The 20978-nt window shown below is 44.9% G+C and overlaps 1 protein-coding gene across 2 annotated transcripts in view; it reads left to right on the forward strand.

Annotated features, from left to right (window-relative positions):
• The window catches only part of LRP8 (LDL receptor related protein 8), a 116128-nt gene that overhangs the window by 90413 nt on the left and 4737 nt on the right, over positions 1 to 20978 (forward strand). For both annotated transcript variants that reach the window (XM_075287859.1, XM_075287858.1), the window contains 10 exons: positions 8501 to 8869; positions 9099 to 9221; positions 10122 to 10250; positions 12913 to 13032; positions 13941 to 14066; positions 14960 to 15131; positions 18845 to 19072; positions 19286 to 19404; positions 19881 to 20020; positions 20276 to 20417. In XM_075287859.1, the coding sequence (XP_075143960.1) occupies positions 8501 to 8869; positions 9099 to 9221; positions 10122 to 10250; positions 12913 to 13032; positions 13941 to 14066; positions 14960 to 15131; positions 18845 to 19072; positions 19286 to 19404; positions 19881 to 20020; positions 20276 to 20417 (1668 nt within the window). The remainder of the gene's footprint in view (positions 1 to 8500; positions 8870 to 9098; positions 9222 to 10121; positions 10251 to 12912; positions 13033 to 13940; positions 14067 to 14959; positions 15132 to 18844; positions 19073 to 19285; positions 19405 to 19880; positions 20021 to 20275; positions 20418 to 20978) is intronic.

The following is a 20978-nucleotide window of genomic DNA, read 5'->3' on the forward strand; positions in this document are numbered from 1 at the left end:
CAAGAGGAAAACTCTGTACGATTCCATACACACGCTAAACACACACATTAATATAGTATAAAACAAACAACAAAGAAAATGTTTTTTTTTTTTTTTTTTTACACAAAAACTGAAGGGGGTAGTACACACCATATAAGATAATACATATAAGGAAACCCAATGCCTAAAAGCAAAAATACTTGGAACGGAGGATAAATACTGTGGGGTAGGGGTTATAAATGTGAAGTCTCAGCAACCAGATGAAGGCCTTTTCCAGGACTAAAGAGTGTCAAACTCAGAACCCCCTCCCCCCCAAAAAAAAAACAAAAACAACAACAACACACATTTATATGGTAAAAAGAAAATGATACGGGCCAGACGGTCAATGAGTCTCTGACTTTTAAGGCTTCTCTGGTAGGTTTCAGTAGGCCTCAGGACCACAAAAGGGAAACCATTGTCAAGACCAAGACAAAAACATTGCAGGTATTTTTGAGGAATTTGGTGAAACGCCCCATTCTCTTTGACCTTCTGGGGTCACAATGGTAGGTAAGGAATTTCCAGAGTGTGGGGACGTAGGAGTGAGCGGTGTTGACCTGATGTTCGAGGACTGTATTTTGGTAGGTTTTCATGGAGATGGTGGCGTGGTGCAGTAAGCAAAAAGATGGGGGAATTTGGCTGGAAACCCCATGGGCCAAAACACGATTATGGGAGAGGGTGAACTATTATAAACCCTGGCCATTCCCAAAGACTACTGTATTGGTATTGATAATAAGAAACCTACAAAATGCTACCGGAGAGTATTAACCCCTGAGCGAGAGGTGGCGCCATTAAATATCATGAAGCGCAAACTGAAATCTTGTAGAAAATGAATGTTTTGTATAGAATTGTAATTGGTGAAAGACAAACTCTGTATATTTAGGCCCAAATGTGAAAAAAAAAATCAGTGAAAATGGAAACTGGCGATTTTGGTTTTGATACGAGTTGTATTGTAGATGGGGCCTTCATTGAACTTCTGACCATGGAATCGGTGGTTCACGGCCCTCTGCCTTGACCACCTTGATCTTGAACCTCTCAGACTTGAGGAAATCCAGCTTGAGTTGATTCCGTGCAATCCTGTAAATGTTGTTCTTACACCTCGCAATGTCCGGACTCTGCACCTCCCATTCTACATCTCTATCTTTCAGAATGTCCCTGTATGTAGTCCAAACTCCTGTCATGGCTTTGAGTTCTTTAGTGGTAAAGGTTTCCGTCCTCCTGATACTTGCAAGTTCACCGCTCCTAAAGCGATAGGTTTTCCCCGCTCTATTTAAGATCTGCGCCATCCAGGTTCTTTGCATGATAAATATCTGGACGGTACAGGGCTCGTTTTCGGCCAAGGCAGGAACCAAGAATCTTTGGACCATAACAAGAGCCTTCAAACGATTCAATGTCTCCTCGTCGTCGTCGTCCCAGTAAAGTTCTTTTTCTCTGGCTAGTTCCTGTAAGCTGCTACTGAGAAGTTCGTACCCCGGAGTGTAATCTTTTGCCTTAATCAGAACGCGAAGGGTTGATCGTAGCTGTGATACATTTTCAGGAGAGGTCACTGTGTTCTTCACTTTTTCCAAATAATCCTTGCTCAGTGTAACTCCATCTTCATTAACTTCTCTATCTATGAAGTCCACCTTAGGTTTGCTGATCTGACGCTGTGTAGCGCGGACCCGAAAGCGATTGTCCTCCAGATGCTGGATTAGCTTCTCCGTAAATATGTCGCACTCCTCCTTGGTATCTGCAGAGATTAAAATAGTGTCTACGTAGAAGGTCACCCGTTTGCTCATGTTGTGAGGTAACTTATCAAGGATCTTCTCTACAGCTTCGCAAAGTCTAGTGTTTCTATTGTGATAGTCCGTCGGCAGCCTGTTCCAGACGTATTGCTTGCCTAGGAAATCGAAGGCGGTTTTGTACTTGGTGTACGTGTCGAGAGGGATTTCCAATTCCGCGTAGTAAAGATTAATAACTGAATAATATTTCGCCAGGGTAATAGACTCAATGGCGTTCACTGAGTTTTCCCGTGGGTGAGGAGGATCCTTCTCTGCATAATAATTTAGATTCACATAGTCAAATAGAAATTCGATATTTCCGTTAATTCTTCTGTCAAGTGTTAAACGGGCATTACAGACGCTCTCACATTTCTCAAGGTACCCGTATCTCTGCCAATAACCCATCAGACTTATTGCTTCTGGCAGCAGATACCCAGTTAAATGGGCCACATGAAAATATTTGGGATCTTTGGCTCCCTTTATTACTACAGGGGGGACTTCGGTCAGATAACGCCCATTTGCATATTCCTTCATCAAATCCAAATCGTGAAGTTGCTTCCATCCGATGACGATTTTCGAGGAGGCTCTTACGTAGATGATTTGGCCGGAGGTTGCTTTGCTGTTAATGTGAATTGGGTCTTCGACGACCAAGGCGCTCACTTTAGTCTTTCCGTTATCTAGAGAAATTTTGATCTCCTCTCCCAGGCGGACGTCTGCTGGACACACATTCAGGATGGTGTAGAACGAACAAGGATCCGCTTCTGCTGTCGCCTCCATCCCATTGAGGTCCACACGTAGAATCCGGCTTCGTGACCAGTTGAATGTATAAATCCCATAAGGGGGTAGGCTCCCTGCTGAAGCCATTCTGTGGAAAGAAAAAGACTAGTTAGGCAAGAAAAAGTTGTAGTGTCCAATGACGATTTATTGTAGGTATTACAGCTCCGTTTTCTATTAGCATGTAGTAGTCCTGTTGCCATAAGGATTTGCCATGAAGGTTTGATCAGTGAGAGTCTCACGGACTGCAAGTTGGCCACCACACCACTGGACTCCATACACGTCTACTGCAGACTCACAGTCCCGTCGGAGTGATTGGAGTGGTGGCCATGTTTGTACAGCACCACTACATGTACGTGGGGCACCTGTAGGCCCTATTCTTGTGATCTCTGGTGGTCCCAGTGGTCAAGACAACCAGTGATAACATTTACCCCCTACCCTACACCCCAGTGGGGCAGTGCCTTTCTCATTTACACCCCTCATGTCCTAAAGTGATCACATCTTAGCGACATGCCATCATACAGTAGATATTTGACGCAGCGCCATCATACAGTAGATATTGGTTGTAGCACTTACTTCGATGCCCCCTCTCAGGGTTGCACACTTTGGGCCGTTTCACCTCTTCTTCCCCTTTTCTGAGAGTCCAGGATGATTTTGCTGCAGGACTCCCTGTCCAGCCAAGATCACTTCTGGAAAAAATGAGAACGGACTGATTTAGAGACAAGTAGAGGAAACCCCTACTAAAGCCCACCACCCATTTTGTGGATGGCGGTATTTACACCAAGGCCAGAGATAGGGGAGAACAGTGAAACTGAATTGTATGTACCCCGTGACTGCAGCTTCAGATCTATTACAGAATTGGAGCCTGTTAAGACCTGCTCAGAAATTAGCCTCTGATTTTAAAGAAAATCTGTTGCAGAAACGTGATGGATCGCTTCAGATTTCTTATGTGGATTTCCAGTTTTCACAGCATATCATAGGTCAGGGTCACTGGAATCAAACCGTTTTCCCCCTTGTGTATCACGCTCTCCATTTTTGTCAACATGCAAATGAGATCTTGGAACAATGTGGGCGTTGCTACATTTTGGAGCAATGAAGGCCCCCTCATTGCTCCAAAGAGCTCATGTGCAACAACCGTGATTTCTCAGCCACAGAGGCAGCGAATCACAAGAGGAAAATGCTATATGATTCAGTGGACCCTAACCTGTCTTTAAGATTGAAAATCAACAGGGTCAATACCCAACCCCACACCCCTCCCCACCCTCTCACACACACCTTGCACCCTATATCAGTGCATTCACCTATACAGGCTGTGCAGCTTTGTATGTACTTTGCTATATGGCTGAATCTTCTAATACAAACATTCCTGCCTTGGGGTCTTTATTTCCTCCTAGATTGTAATCTCTTAATTGAATTGCTAAGGAAGCACTCCAGCAAAAAAGATTAGATTTGCACAGGGACATGCAGCAGGGAGCCAGAGCACCAGCAGGGGGGAAGGGGGTGTACACAAAAAATGCAACACCCCTGCTACACTCTGCAAAGCTAATCCTCAGGGTTCCAAGAGACCTGTGTGTGTGTGTGTGTGTGTGTGTATGTGTGTGTGTATATATATATATATATATATATATATATATATATATATATATATATATATATATTGGTGCAGGGTATGCCCTGTTAAACTTTACCACTCCCCAGATATCCCTTTATCCCTGTAATAGAAGTCTATGGATTTTACATTGCATTAGGAGTGCAGTACATTATATTGGTGATCGGTGGTCTAAAAATATATATATAAAATTTTTTAAAAAGCAGGAGTTCAAATCGCCTCCCATTCCCTAGACCCCAACATTAGGTATCCCTTCGTCCAAAAATAACCAGTCTACAAACCTAATACACAAAATAATATTTTAAAAAAAAATAATTCCATACACCGTGGCAATAAAAAAACAAATCAAAAAGAGCCGTACCAAATTTTTATGGGAAGTGAAACATAAAAAAAAACTGGCGTACATAAAACCTATCAAAACATCAGACAAGTCCACCTGATCTGACTAAAAGATCTGTTATTCAGTCCCATACACTGAAATATAAAAAAACAACAACAACAAAAAAAAACAACTTATGGATGTCCGAATAAGGAAACCTCAAGAATTTTTGGAATTTTGGCATTTTTTTTTTTAAGTTATTAAAATGCAACACTAACTATAGAAGTTTGGTATCCCTGTAATCAGACCGACCCACAGAATCCAAATAACATGCCATCTTAGCACCACAGCGTACATCGTAAAAACCTAGTGTGTAAGAGAGTCAGTTTTTCTGTAATTCTACCCCATTCTTCTCAGCACATTGCACAGAATATTAAAGGCTACCATTACAAAGTACAACTTGTCCTGCAGACACGAAACCCTGATACAAAAAATAAGCAATGGCTTTTGTTTGGAAGGCAGGGAGTTAAAACCAAAAATCTAAACATACCTGCAGTAGGAAGGGGTTAATAAACAACGATCATATTAATCTGATATAATTAGAATATCCTATAATTTAGTACAATAATGTTATAGTTACCAAACGTGGAGCCCATACAAACCTTCAGATCTAAATATGTCCACTCTGTGCGTCTTACTCCAACAAGTCTGACCTCAAGTCTTCACTTGCCCACCCAGATTTGAGGACACAGTATCACCTTCCTGATCAAAGACCCTCCTAGTCACATGGGAATAAACAATGGTTTCTACCAGGGGGTCTGGCACCCTGCGGGGTGAGAACTATTGTCTCCGCTACTAGTTAGCATCTGTAAGAAACACTTGGGAGACACTTGGGTTCCTTTGATGTGATAAGAAGGGTAAATAACACATCTTATGTCCTGATGAGACACATTCCTCCAAGACAGAACACTCACCTAAAGAAAATACCGGTGTATATATATATATATATATATATATATATATATATATATATGCAATTACAATTCAAGATAGACTCCCCCTTTAAGACATGGAGGAGGGCCACTCTATATACACTTATATTTCTGACCATTCTCTCCATAATAAGCCGCCACATCTAGAGTCTTATTATCTCCACTTACGACTTACCAGCCATTGTAATAGTGACAGGCTGGAGGGCGCTGTATCCGAGATGACGTTGTGCGTTATAGGATTAGATACAAAAACAGTACTTGTGTAATGTCTTGTGACCCGCCGGTAACTGTATAATAGACGCCGTCTCTCTAATTGTTTGTGGGCATACCCAAAACGCGTAGAACAGGACATAATGAGTGGCGTTCTCGGGGTAATGAGGTTTACCATGTGGGTCACGTTCCGCCTACAGATTTATTCCTATTCTTGGGGCTGTTATAGCGTTTACAGAGAATCAATAAACTGCATCAGCGAGAGACAGAAGTGCAGGACAAGTGCGGCTCACAATGGATTTGTAGCAGTTTACATGGACGGTGCTCCTGGCAGGTTACCAAAAATACACCACCGAAGTCGTAAACCGTGTCAGTAGGGTGAGCGCGTCCGAGGTTATCCCAGGTAACGAAGGAGATGGTGTCGGCAGCTAAAATACAAAAAGTGGATTTCCTCCTGTTTTGTGTCTTAGAAGACCTTTCACCACCTCCCCAAACTTGGGCTCTTTACACCCCATAATAGGCGACGCTCCGCTGATTCCGGCACAGTTGGACTTTTTCCTCTAGTCCTCACCTTTGATAGTTTGGATGCCTGATATACTGACTAGACTTCCTAATGATAAGGGGTGGTACTGGTGGGGGTTGTTATTAGAACTCCAAATATTCTTGGGGCCCACCCTCCGACAATCCCTAGGAACGAGACTAGAGGACCCCTTATATTTGGGTGTCTTGTGCTGGACCATCCAGTCTGATCTCATTGGAGGATCCTCTGGCTTTCTGACCATAAGATGGTCCTTACACTCCTAATTCCTATGCGCTCTCAGTCTTGGTTTCCATGTTACCTCTGTCCTAGTTCATATATACACTCACCGGCCACTTTATTAGGTACACCTGTCCAACTGCTCGTTAACACTTAATTTCTAATCAGCCAATCACATGGCGGCGAGTCAGTGCATTTAGGCATGTAGACATGGTCAAGACAATCTCCTGCAGTTCAAACCGAGCATCAGTATGTGGAAGAAAGGTGATTTGAGTGCCTTTGAACGTGGCATGGTTGTTGGTGCCAGAAGGGCTGGTCTGAGTATTTCAGAAACTGCTGATCTACTGGCATTTTCACGCACAACCATCTCTAGGGTTTACAGAGAATGGTCCGAAAAAGAAAAAACATCCAGTGAGTGGCAGTTCTGTGGGCGGAAATGCGTTGTTGATGCCAGAGGTCAGAGGAGAATGGCCAGACTGGTTCGAGCTGATAGAAAGGCAACAGTGACTCAAATAGCCACCCGTTACAACCAAGGTAGCCAGAAGAGCATCTCTGAACGCACAGTACGTCGCACTTTGAGGCAGATGGGCTACAGCAGCAGAAGACCACACCGGGTGCCACTCCTTTCAGCTAAGAACAGGAAACTGAGGCTACAATTTGCACAAGCTCATCCAAATTGGACAATTGAAGATTGGAAAAACGTTGCCTGGTCTGATGAGTCTCGATTTCTGCTGCGACATTCGGATGGTAGGGTCAGAATTTGGCGTCAACAACATGAAAGCATGGATCCATCCTGCCTTGTATCGGTAACGGTTCAGGCTGGTGGTGGTGGTGTCATGGTGTGGGGAATATTTTCTTGGCACTCTTTGGGCCCCTTGGTACCAATTGAGCATCGCTGCAACGCCAAAGCCTACCTGAGTATTGTTGCTGACCATGTCCATCCCTTTATGACCACAATGTACCCAACATCTGATGGCTACTTTCAGCAGGATAATGCAATGCCATGTCATAAAGCTGGAATCATCTCAGACTGGTTTCTTGAACATGACAATGAGTTCACTGTACTCCAATGGCCTCCACAGTCACCAGATCTCAATCCAATAGAGGAGCATCTTTGGGATGTGGTGGAACGGGAGATTCGCATCATGGATGTGCAGCCGACAAATCTGCGGCAACTGTGTGATGCCATCATGTCAATATGAACCAAAATCTCTGAGGAATGCTTCCAGCACCTTGTTGTATCTATGCCACGAAGAATTGAGGCAGTTCTGAAGGCAAAAGGGGGTCCAACCCTTTACTAGCATGGTGTACCTAATAAAGTGGCCGGTGAGTGTATATCATCATCCCGTTACATATGACTCCTACATACTCCGCGGCGCTGTACACACACTAGTCACTCTAGTCCATGCCAGGCTGAGTCAGTATTGTGGGTGGAAACTGAAGAACCATGAACTACAGGGCCTCCTATGGTCTCCCCGTCATCTCGTTTCCTTGTTACTTTTGTTTGTTCTATCCCATAACCTTGACATTCCAGGAGCGCAGATAAATCCTTGGCTATAATAGAATATTCCTTCCTCTAGGTACAGACTATCCTCTCTTATCTCTTATGGCAACGGAGGAGGAAACATAACAAAAACAACCAATAGGGGGCACCAGACTGATAACCAGACCATTCAGCTCTATGGACACCCCTTAAAGTGAATTTCCGCTCCTGAATACTGTTGCTATTTTTTAATCTATATTCTGAGCTGATTCACCCCTAATACGTCTATATAGTGGCCGGAGCTTTGTTTTTCTGATCTAGAGCTCCAGACTATCCCCTACATAGACATTCCCTTAAAGTCTACGTCCGAGTATCTACATCTTTTCATAAATGAATAGTACAGGGGCCTATAAGAAACTTTGTAATCTATCTTGTTAAAGAAAAATGCTTCCTTCTCCGCTTATGAAGCCGAATTACATAGAAGTCTATGGAGAGGAGGCTGCTGGAAACGACACCCTAAACGCAGCCGGATCCACTATTTTGTTGTGGCATTTCTCTATTTTTGTCTTTATCTGTTGCAGGCTGTCCACGTGGCGAGTTCCAGTGCAGCGATAATTCGTGTATATCTGCAAGTTTTAGATGTGACGGCGACAAACACTGCAGTGACGGCAGCGACGAAGAGGATTGTGCCGTGGTCACGTGTAAAGCAGGACAGTTTCGTTGTGGGAAGGGTGTGTGTATCCCTGAGAAGTGGGTGTGCGATGGGCAGGCCGATTGCGCGGACCGGTCAGATGAATCGGAGGATCTCTGTGGTTTGAAGAGTCAGCCGCAGGCGGTCACACAGTGCAACGCACAAGAGTTCAGATGTGGCAATGGCAAGTGTATTCACCTGAACTGGAGGTGTGACGGAGACCAGGACTGTAAGGACAACTCTGATGAGAAGGACTGCCGTGAGTATACATAGGAAAAGTGGCATCAACATTCAGCACGCCACTTGTCAGACTACAACTCCCAGCATGCTCCATTAACTTCTATGGGAGTTCCAAGAACACTAGAGCAAGAATGCATGCTGGGAGTTGTAGTCTGAGTACAGCTGGAGTGCTGAAGGTTGCCGATCCCTGTGCTAGGGGCTGCCTAGTGAGAAATGACAATGTTAATAGCTCTCTCCTCCTTTCACAGCTATGGTGACCTGCCGTCCGGACGAGTTTCAGTGTGGAGACGGGGACTGTATATTTGGGATGTTTCAGTGCAATGGCGTCAGAGATTGCCGAGATGGCAGCGATGAGACAGGATGCCTCACTGGTAAGTCCAGCTTTATACAAGAGACAGGCTGGGACATTATAGGCTAAAGGTAGGTCACCAGTATGTGATCTGTAGAGGTCTGACACCCAGCACCCCCTCAGCTATTCTCAGCAGTGGATACAGAGAGTGGAGCAGGAAGCAAACAGCGCTGTTCTCTGTGTAGTGGCCATATGAAGTATTGCAGGTCAGCTGCTAGCCAAATGATTGGGACCATATCCATAACACAGGCTATGAATTTTAGTTGGGCGATGGGTCTGACTGCCGGGACCCCTGCAAATTGGCTGTTTCTCAGTGCGCGCAGCTCCTGTCATTGTTCACATGCCTTAGTTTTGGTAATGGCGGTTATCGATACTACAGCAATAGCTCATAGACTTGAATGGGGCACAGTGGCAGGGCCAATAACCACCGATGATAAAAGATGGCCGAGTGAGCAGCGCCGAGACCAGGGGGACACCATGGGGAGGGCTGCATGCACTGGCGAAAAAGGGTCTGCATGGGTCACGTGAGTTAGACCCAGGGCCATAGTGGTCTGGGGTTAGGGGGGGGTCTTGCACAGTAGGACAGCCTAGTGGCACAGTACCGACCCAATGTGCTGGGTAAGTAGGGCAACAAAACTGGGAGCGGTCTTGACAACCTGGAGGTGACCATGAAACTATGAGAGAATGCTGTAGGGGGACATTATAATGTCGGAGCGGCCACTGGGGTGGGACAGGATAATGTGTGATGCCACTGCAGGGGCATTATACTATGTGGGGGGGGGGACATTACTGGGCCCACCAACGTGTTAAAACGCCCCTGGTGGATCTAATGGATAGGCCATCAATATTAGGGCTAGACTCATTTTAAGAAGTAAACCAAAGTCATATAGTAAGTTCTAACAACCCCCATTCATCTTTGCAGCTGTGGAGGCGCCATGTGATGAGGAAGGAACATTTCAGTGCAAGAGTGGCGAATGTATAGACATTCGGAAAGTGTGTGACCGTCACAAGGACTGCCGGGACTGGTCCGATGAACCTGTACACGAGTGCGGTGAGTGTCTCTTGGGTCAAATCATACTATGTCTGCAGTATATGTCGGTAGGATTTCCTGACTTATACTTCTGATGGATGTCACTGTATAGTCTTACAGTGGCGTAAACCGCCTATAGCAGTGATGGCGAACCTTTTAGAGGCCTGGGGCCTAAACTGCAACCCAAAATGCACTAATTTATCACAAAGTGCCAATACGGCAATTTAACCTTAATACTTTGCAGATCCACCATTACGGACACGCAAAATAGTTGTGTGAATGGGGCTTTACAAAACAACTTTGTACTGAAAGAGTTTGCATTTGGCATAATTTTGAACAATTGATGTTCACTATTTACATTGCGCAGGATCTGTTTTATAGTGACCGATCAATGTTATTACGGCCTGGACTAATATCACGTCTGCTATAAAACAGATACTGTGTGATAGAAATAGTGAAGGGGCCCTACACAGTATAATTTACTCCACAGTGACCCCCACACAGTATAATTTTCTCCACAGTGGCCCCCACACAGTATAATTTGCTCCACAGTGGCCCCCACACAGTATATTTTGCTCCACAGAGGCCCCCACACAGTATATTTTGCTCCACAGTGGCCCCCACACAGTATAATTTGTTCCACAGTGACCCCCCCCACACAGTATAATTTGCTAAACAGTGGCCCCCCACACAGTATTTTTTTTTCTCCACAGTGGCCCCCACACAGTATATTTTGCTCCACAGTGGCCCCCACACAGTATATTTTGCTCCACAGTGGCCCCCACACAGTATAATTTGCTCCACAGTGGCCCCCCCACAGTATAATTTGTTCCACAGTGACCCCCACAAAATATAATTTGCTGTACAGTGACCCCCACACAGTATAATATGCTCCACAGTGGCCCCCACACAGTAGAATACAAAATACAAAACAAAGGAAAAAATAATTAAAAAAAAAAAAAAAAGTCACTACCATACCCATATCTCATGTTCTAGCCCGAGCGTTGGCGTTGTGTTGCGGTATACGGTTTTCTGCGGGATGTCTGTGTGAGATACCGCAGCGGATTCCGCTATTCAATATATATTAAAGTATTCCAGCCAACAAGAGGCCTTGAGCGCACTCTGCTCTACACTGGTGGGGATTGGGGACTTGTGGAAAGTTAGACATGTTGACGCTGGAACTTTCCTGATGTCTATGAGAAACGTGCAAAGGGTGTAAATTCACCCCCCCCCCAAAAAAAAAAAATTTATATAGTGAGTGTTGACTATGAGGGAGCTCAGACTTGTCTCTTCCAGATGAAGAGCGCAGACGTTGTTGGATCCTACAGCCGCTCCGGGCACACGGGACCCGGCAGCGGATAACACTTACAGGCTAAGCAAACCTCATGCAATAATAATGGAAACTTGGATCCCGATTCTCATTAAACTTTTATAACTCAAACAAACTTCAGGATTTCAGCTCTTGGAGCTCTTCCCCAAATCTTACAGTAAACTCCAAGTGTAACCATGACCGTCATAATTTATCAGTCTACGTTATCTCTGGTCATGGACAGGTCTGATTTAGTAAATAGAGATTGTGGAATAACTCTGGAGCAGATTAGCTTTGCTATTGTGCTGTTCCTCTGTTATTCCTCCTGGATATAGATGAATAAATTAAAGGGGCCTATCCCTCGTTGACACTGACTATTTCGTACAACTGTGGTTCCGAGTGGGGCTCTGATGCTCCGTTCCAATCCAGTATTTGTAGAGCTAGGCCCTATCCTGCCCTGTGATATCTGGTTGGAACCGCCATTAGAGTGTCAATCGAGTGCCTTCCATTAAAAATTCAGCACCCACTTGGGCCTGCACACTTGGTTTTTGTACATGAGGCCTTAGTGTCAGGCTGCAGAGATTCTCAGTGTTACGCAAACATTTCCAGGAGTAACAACAGAGCAACGGTGCAAAATTGATTCTGCATTGAGCAGTTCCTCCGTTAATCCTCTTGGAAATGTACGAATAAATAGACAACTTTCCTATCAAAGAGACACCTCCGATGCCCCTGACTTCTCCCGAGCTGCACCACTTCTCTGGAATGCTCTACCCCGGACAATCAGATTAACTCCCAATTTCTACAGCTTCAAGGACAAACTAAAGACGCATCTTTTCAGACAGGCATATCACAATTCCTAATGTAAACCCTTCCGTACCTTAATTAGAATCCCCCAAAATTTAACCCTCCTCGCTCCCACATTACCCCACATGATATGATGCCATTTCAAGCTAACTCTATATGTCCGAGCTCCATCCACATATTAAAGGACACGACTGGTGACGGCTCCAAGTTTTATGTTTGTGTAACGACAGTCACCTCTATTATAAAAGTGTCTGACCTCTGTATAAGCAATGCCGCCCCTGTTACCTCTTGTGTCACCCCCTCTACCTCATAGATTGTAAGCTCTTGCAAGCAGGGCCCTCAGTCCCATTGTGTGGAATGACTTTCTTTGTAATGTATCTTTCTGTCTGTATTTGAACCCTACAAATTGTACAGCGCTGCGGAATATGTTGGCGCTATATAAATAAAATGTATTATTATTATTATTTTTGCTTGGTGCCCCTGGACCAAGCCGCAATGGGTAATATGAGGGTGCTGAATCCATCATGGATCGAGCAGGTCTGTTTACGACTCTTTAATTTTTTTTTTTAGGTGTCAATGAGTGTACGATCAACAATGGCGGCTGTTCACACATCTGCAAGGATCTGAAGGTGGGACACGAATGTGACTGCCCCAAAGGATACAAGCTACTAGACAAGAAAACCTGCGGAGGTGAGGACCGTACAAGATCTAGGACGTACCCGTGTCCCTGATCTGCCACTCTTCTGTTTGGTTAGGCTTCGTTCACACACTGGAATTTCGAGCAGATTTTTTTTTTAGGCGGATACAGAATCCATACTTTGCCTTTGAATCGGTCTCAAATTCTTCTTCACTCTCCATAGTGAGCCCCTAATTCTTAATGTGCTCCTGATCCCTTGAATCCTCACAGATTTCTAGATCAGGTGACCCAAGTACCACATTGACCACACACATGACCCCACGGGGAGGTGAACGATGGTCGAGCATGCTCAGTGCCACTCTGACTTGCCTGTTGCCTCCTTACTGCAGGTCTCCCAGCGTTCAGACCCTTATTACCCATCCCATGAATAGGACAAGTGTGGGAAAACCCCTTTAAGTAATGGCCCTGCCCACTTGGCTGAGCCACGCCCCTCGAATTTCTGATCGGTGCTTTTACAGATCTTATATTACATAGTATAGAAACTTGAGGTGCCCGGTTTCTTAGAGGGGCCGTGAGAGATTAGAAAAAAGGTCTGTATTTTTTAGAAACAGCGCCACTTTTGTCCACAGGCCGGGTCTGGTATTACAGCTCATCCTCATAGGGTTGAGCTGCAGTACCAGATACGACCCATAGACAGGAGTGGCGCTCTTTCTAGAAATCTAGCAGACCTTTTCACTTATGCTAGACACCTTCCTGTACAGGTCAAGATTATTTTGTCTCATTGAAGAGTCCGCTGTATCGGTATAGGGAGATTTATAGGAATTCTGAGAAGTGCCTATTGGTTTTGCGGTGCCATATAGTGGAATGTCGCCCCCTATAAGTCATGTCCCACCACAGCAGCCCTGCAGGTCATACAGTATATAAATAGATTCCATCTATTGTCTTACACGTGTCGTTTCAGACATCGATGAGTGCGAGAACCCGGATGCCTGCAGCCAGATCTGCGTCAACTATAAAGGAGACTACAAGTGTGAATGTTATGAAGGGTTTCAGATGGACAGCGTGTCTAAGACATGCAAAGCAGCAGGTGAGCGGCGGGACAAGTGCGCCCCTAAGGGGAGAGCAAGAACACGGCGGCCATGTGAATTATTCACAAGCCTACAATCAAGAACATGTATACAAGATGTGATGGCGTAAACCTTGTATCTGGGGGCTTGAGGGAATAGCTCAGTGTGTAGACTATAAGGCTGTCCTGGTGTTCACTGGGCTATGGGCGCACCTATGTTATACTACACACACACACACACATATATATATATATATATATATATATATATATATATATATATGTGTGTGTTTGTAGTGTTTGTATATACTTGGAATGTTTCTGTATACATATACGTTGGTTTACACCCAGAGCATAATTTTAAACTAAGTTTTTATATTAAACATTTTTGAGAATTTTTTAGACTTAAAAAAAAAAAATTAAAGTACCGTATCCTGCAATTTTCACTCCAGCCACTAAGCCTAATAATTGCCTGACACTTTGCAATTCTGTAGGGGCTTTCTTTGCAACAGTCAAATCATTTACATCACAGACAGTGTTACAATAAAAGAGAGCACCTCAATAGATAACACCACTAATCCATCATTGCAGGTACTGCTGGCAATAGCTGATGCCACATATTATCTCCCCCCACCTCGCTGTACAAAGCATGCCTAGAAAACTCTCCCATAGACCTCAATGAGTCGGCTCCAGACTATTACTACCTATGGCCAGGACTGTGCTGTAAAGCATATCACTAAATGCTGTTAACAGAGCAGAGGAGAAGCTCAGACAAGATGGCCGCCCCCATCATCATGGACAGAAAATGGAATAAAAAAAAATCTACAATTGTAAAATAAAGACATTAGAAAATTGGCAATATCTTCCCTCTAATGTTGACGAAGAGGTTTTGCCTCTGTTTCTGCCTCCTACAGGACAGAGCCCTTATCTCGTCTTTTCAAACCGCCATGAACTCCGCCAAATCGACCTTGCCCGCAGAGATTACTCGCGTCTCGCCTCGCAGTTGAAAAATGTTGTGTCTCTGGACGTGGAAGTGATCAGCAAAAAGATTTACTGGTGTGACCTTTTCCATCGCAAAATTTACAGGTAAGCATTTATATCATCTGGTATAGTGAACTACACTGCTGTGCAAAAGTCTTAGGCAGGGGTGGATAGGATAGGTCATAAATAGAGATGAGCGAGTCGTATTCGATCGAGTAGGTATTTGATCGTATACTACGGTATTCGAAATACTCGTACTCTGTCGAATACCACATGGTAAACGCCTTTTACGCTTACTGCGTGGTATTCGACCACGCAGGGGTAACATATCTATTACACACATCCATAGAGTCACATAATACAATTCTGATCGCTACAGGTAAGAGGATGGCATACAGATCTCAACCATGTGTCATCCAACCTTAGACCAATAGGCCTAAATCTATAACAATGTCCATTACATAAAGCTAGTGATCCGCTGCAGATCAGACGGTTGGCAGGTCCTGACGAAATCTGCGGGTTCAGCATAGATTGACTTAATATGAATATATGATGTGATAGTTACCAAAATGGCCGCTCCATGCGCTTGGTGTGACTCCAGATGGTGGAGGTCCTCAGTAAGGTCCCTCGGTCTGGGCCGCGCTTGGATCTTTTCCCCTTTTTGGTTACAGTTATTCCTTCTCTCCCTTGTTGGATATATAGAATAAAGTGACACAATGGTCACAGGTAGGACAGCACTGATGGGTGCGGCCCAGCTTAGTGTACAAGGGGGAGTTATACCAGTGTTACACAAAGAAACCTCCTAATGACATGTTAAGGTATTCGCATACCCCCTACTAACACTGCAGACATTCTGCCTCAGCTTATCTATTGTCTAAGAGGCCCCACTCATGGTCCTAAATTTGCCCAATGCTTGACCACCAAGGTTTCCAGGGCTTATCAGGGACTAAATCACATGCTGGAGGCTTCACATCCAAACAATACGCTGACCCTTAGACTGAAATCAATCCTGGTGCTTATCTACTGACATCTCCTAAGATTCACAACTTAACATCCAACTTCTCAGAGAAATCCAATAGAGGAAAGGGGGGGTTGGGGGGGTCATGGATATAATTCAATTTGTAGACAATAAAAAGTTGTCCTTATTGTGGTCAGGTTATCTTCTCATACATGCAGTGTCCTCCTGATAACCAGCCATGATGTCCTTATTGTGGTCAGGTTATCTTCTCATACACGTAGTGTCCTCCTGATAACCAGCCATGATGTCCTTATTGTGGTCAGGTTATCTTCTCATACATGTAGTGTCCTCCTGATAACCAGCCATGATGTCCTTATTGTGGTCAGGTTATCTTCTCATACATGTAGTGTCCTCCTGATAACCAGCCATGATGTCCTTATTGTGGTCAGGTTATCTTCTCATACATGCAGTGTCCTCCTGATAACCAGCCATGATGTCCTTATTGTGGTCAGGTTATCTTCTCATACACGTAGTGTCCTCCTGATAACCAGCCATGATGTCCTTATTGTGGTCAGATTATCTTCTCATACACGTAGTGTCCTCCTGATAACCAGCCATGATGTCCTTATTGTGATCAGGTTATCTTCTCATACACGTAGTGTCCTCCTGATAACCAGCCATGATGTCCTTATTGTGGTCGGGTTATCTTCTCATACACGTAGTGTCCTCCTGATAACCAGCCATGATGTCCTTATTGTGGTCAGGTTATCTTCTCATACACGCAGTGTCCTCCTGATAACCAGCCATGATGTCCTTATTGTGGTCAGGTTATCTTCTCATACACGCAGTGTCCTCCTGATAACCAGCCATGATGTCCTTATTGTGGTCAGGTTATCTTCTCATACACGCAGTGTCCTCCTGATAACCAGCCATGATGTCCTTATTGTGGTCAGGTTATCTTCTCATACATGTAGTGTCCTCCTGATAACCAGCCATGATGTCCTTATTGTGGTCAGGTTATCTTCTCATACATGCAGTGTCCTCCTGATAACCAGCCATGATGTCCTTATTGTGATCAGGTTATCTTCTCATACACGTAGTGTCCTCCTGATAACCAGCCATGATGTCCTTATTGTGATCAGATTATCTTCTCATACACGTAGTGTCCTCCTGATAACCAGCCATGATGTCCTTATTGTGGTCGGGTTATCTTCTCATACACGTAGTGTCCTCCTGATAACCAGCCATGATGTCCTTATTGTGGTCAGATTATCTTCTCATACACGTAGTGTCCTCCTGATAACCAGCCATGATGTCCTTATTGTGGTCGGGTTATCGTCTCATACACGTAGTGTCCTCCTGATAACCAGCCATGATGTCCTTATTGTGGTCAGGTTATCTTCTCATACATGTAGTGTCCTCCTGATAACCAGCCATGATGTCCTTATTGTGGTCAGATTATCTTCTCATACACGTAGTGTCCTCCTGATAACCAGCCATGATGTCCTTATTGTGGTCAGGTTATCTTCTCATACATGTAGTGTCCTCCTGATAACCTGTCCACATTAAGGACATCATGGCTGGATTTCTGACTTTGGGAATTCTGCTGCAGTTTAAGGCTAGGTTCACATCTGCGTTCGGTATCCGTTCAGGGGTTCACTTCAGGACCACACACCCCCAAATGAGAGGGGTAAGGAATTCCCATATGTAGAGTCAATGCTAGTGTGAACCCGGCCTAAGGCCATCTCCTATTTGCACTGGTTTACAGTTGGGATGAGATTCTGTCCATTGTTCTGGCTCCCATTTTGTATCTGTAAGATTTCCTTGGAACCCCAGAGACCTTTTGATATGAGAATCCATGCGAACAATGAGCATGTTAATGAGGTTTGCACTATAGAGTTACTCCACCCTGCTCCTGACTCTCCACCTAAATGGAAGACCCTGTATTATATAAATCTCTCATGATTGCTTACAGTGAGAATTTACTGACAGATCAAGTTGTGTATGAAGGAATCCTGTTGCAGCTGCAAGGAGAAGGACGTTTTTAACTTCTATGTATTCTCCAGGGGTTATACTGATGACTTATCCATAAGAGAGACCATGAAAGGGGTTGTTTGCTCCCAAATCATCTTTTTATACATGAGATCTGACACCCAGACCCTGCACAGATCAGCTGTTGCAGTATCCTTCGTGTGTCGGAAGCTGCGAGTGGTCAGGAATTAGGGAGATTGCAGTGTCACCCCTATTACTTGTATAGGAACGGTGCTGCGTATATTACCGGTCCAATAGGAGTTCCCGGCACCCGGAGGCGACTTTAACAGCTGATCTTTGGGGGTTCAGCTGACAAGTCATGAGTATGAATTATTTTTGTCTAGAAAACCCCTTTAAAGGGGTTATGCCAGTACAAAAACTTACCCCCGCATCTAATAGAGTCAGGCTGGATCTCTCAGCGAGTAGAAGAATGAGGGGACTGGTATTTCATTCAATGCTATGGGGCTGCCCGGGCCGTAATCTCTGGCAGCGCCCGTAGCAATGAGTGGAGCGGTGGTCACGCATGCGTGTCTGATTACTGGGGGATATGGCAGGATGACCCACAGTGATATAACACTTATACCCTATCTGTAATGGGACAACCCCTTTAATTCCAGATTGGTGAGGGTCTCGCTCCTGGCACCCATACCGATCAGTTATTTGAGGCCACAGTGCTCAGGTATATGCTGCAGCCTGTGTTAGGTAAGTGAGCACTGTCTCCTCTTCACAAGCCAGCGACATCACATTCATTGATCAAGTGGCCCTGTTCACATGGTATTCAATGTACGTGAACCCTTACGTTACTAATTTTCAGGGGTTTTTTTCTTAGTGCCCCTCTAGATCGAGCAGCAGACCCCGCAGAACACGTCGTCATAGTTAACAGCCATCTCAACTCCCCCGAGGGTCTTGCTGTAGACTGGATCCACAAGAACATTTACTGGACCGATTCCGGAAATAAGACCATTTCTGTCGCCACCACTGACGGCTGCAAACGGAAAACGCTCTTTAACCAGAGTTTGGGGGACCCGCGAGCCATTGCGGTGGACCCGACAACAGGGTGAGTTCTAGTAGGGAGACGGAACAATCTGGAGGTATCTTTAAAGGGACCCATCAGTAGATTTTGGACAGGGAGAGGTGTCCTTTGTATGGCCTTCTCCAGCCTCTCCTGGCCAGCTGGGCTTGGTTGTTCGGTCTCTTCCTATACACATAGCATTAACCCTTTGTGTCCTGTTACTTTTATACAGATCTAACTTTCCCTTTTCCATGTTAGGTTCATGTTCTGGTCCGACTGGGGAGACCCAGCTAAGATCGAGAAGGCTGGACTGAACGGGGCTGACCGACAGGTGCTGGTCTCTGATAACATTGAGTGGCCCAATGGGATCACATTAGGTAGGTCACGGAGTAACCCTAAACATGTCAGGATCTGCCATATTCAAGGAAACCTTATGAATTGATGTGGGATACAGAACGGGATTGTGCACCCCCAACTCGGGGGGGGGGGGGGGGGGGTGTTGTACTCCATTGGCTTCACTGAAGAACTATGGTGCAAGTATTTTTTATATTTTTTTCTATCGGGGGCATTGATGCCATTGAAAGAGGACAATTTGCGACACTAAACCCTTGGTCCATAAGGATCTGTGAGTGGTTTATTATCCCAAATTATCCTGATAGGTTCCCTTTAAATTTGATGCATCACAACCGTCTAGGCCATTTCCCAAATTTAGATGGTGACCGGTATATTCAGAAACGGAGAAGGGAGTCCATGATCTCAGAACAGACGTCTGTTAATGTCGCCGCTCGCTTGGCAGTATTGGCGTTACATGTTTGTGTGCTCCATCACTGACTCCTCCATCTTATGACCCCAGATGTGCTGACCCATCGCTTGTATTGGGTGGACTCGAAGCTCCATACTCTCTCCAGCGTGGACTTTAATGGCTCGAACAGGAAGCTGCTCATCTTCTCCGAGGATAAGCTCAGTCACCCGTTTGGTCTGGCAGTTTTTGAGGTGAAAGCCCCATACTGTAATACTATAGTATACAATGTTGGACTATTGGGGGTCCCTCAGAACTCATCTTATTCTGTCACTCCTATATGTGTACGCTGGACTTCAGTCATGCCTTTAAGAAGGGAAATGGACGACTTGTTCCTCCTATTCTAGTGACGGAGGGACCCCTAGTGGTCAGAGATTTATTGGCAATCCTAAACGTAATAAAAAGTCTAACTCTGCATATTGTATGTCGCCATTATCATCTCCCTCCAGGATAAAGTGTTCTGGACAGATCTGGAGAATGAAGCCATCTTCAGCGCCAACAGATTGACAGGAAAAGACATTTCGGTCTTGGCCGAGAATCTGAACAATCCGCATGATATCGTTGTTGTTCACCAGTTAAAGCAACCGAAAGGTACAAGACGTGTCCAGTTCTGAGACAACGTATTGGTGGGCATGAGTAGATAATATGGTTGTCAGGGTATCCCCTACCCCATGGTGCTATCCAAAAATATTGCTAAGGCTGTATTCACACAGAGTAACGCCAGGCGTTTTTTGTGTGTTTTTTGCACATAGCGCCGCGTTTACGCCGCGTTTACGCCGCGTTAACGCCGGGCAACGCCACCGCTAAATAGCGCGGCGTTAACGCGACGCTACGCGGCGTAAACGCGGCGCTATGTGCAAAAAACACACAAAAAACGCCTGGCGTTACTCTGTGTGAATACAGCCTAAGGGGTTAAAGGAGTTGTATCAGCCTCAGCCCTGTAATTCGGCTTTAGTACCGGTATGACGTCTCTTTGCCGCTTTCCCCGTAGTCTCGGACAGATCTCTCCAGCCCTTCCTATGTGTAATACTCGCTGGAATTTTGCCCAGATCTGACAACCACAATGTGACTGGCGGCCATACTGCTATGCATGGTCCAGTATTTTTATTTTTTACTAGATTGGTTTGTTTTTTCATTGTTTAATGGTCTTGC

Source organism: Leptodactylus fuscus, chromosome 9, assembly GCF_031893055.1.
Source record: "Leptodactylus fuscus isolate aLepFus1 chromosome 9, aLepFus1.hap2, whole genome shotgun sequence".
In the NCBI taxonomy this organism is placed as follows: Eukaryota; Metazoa; Chordata; class Amphibia; order Anura; family Leptodactylidae; genus Leptodactylus; species Leptodactylus fuscus.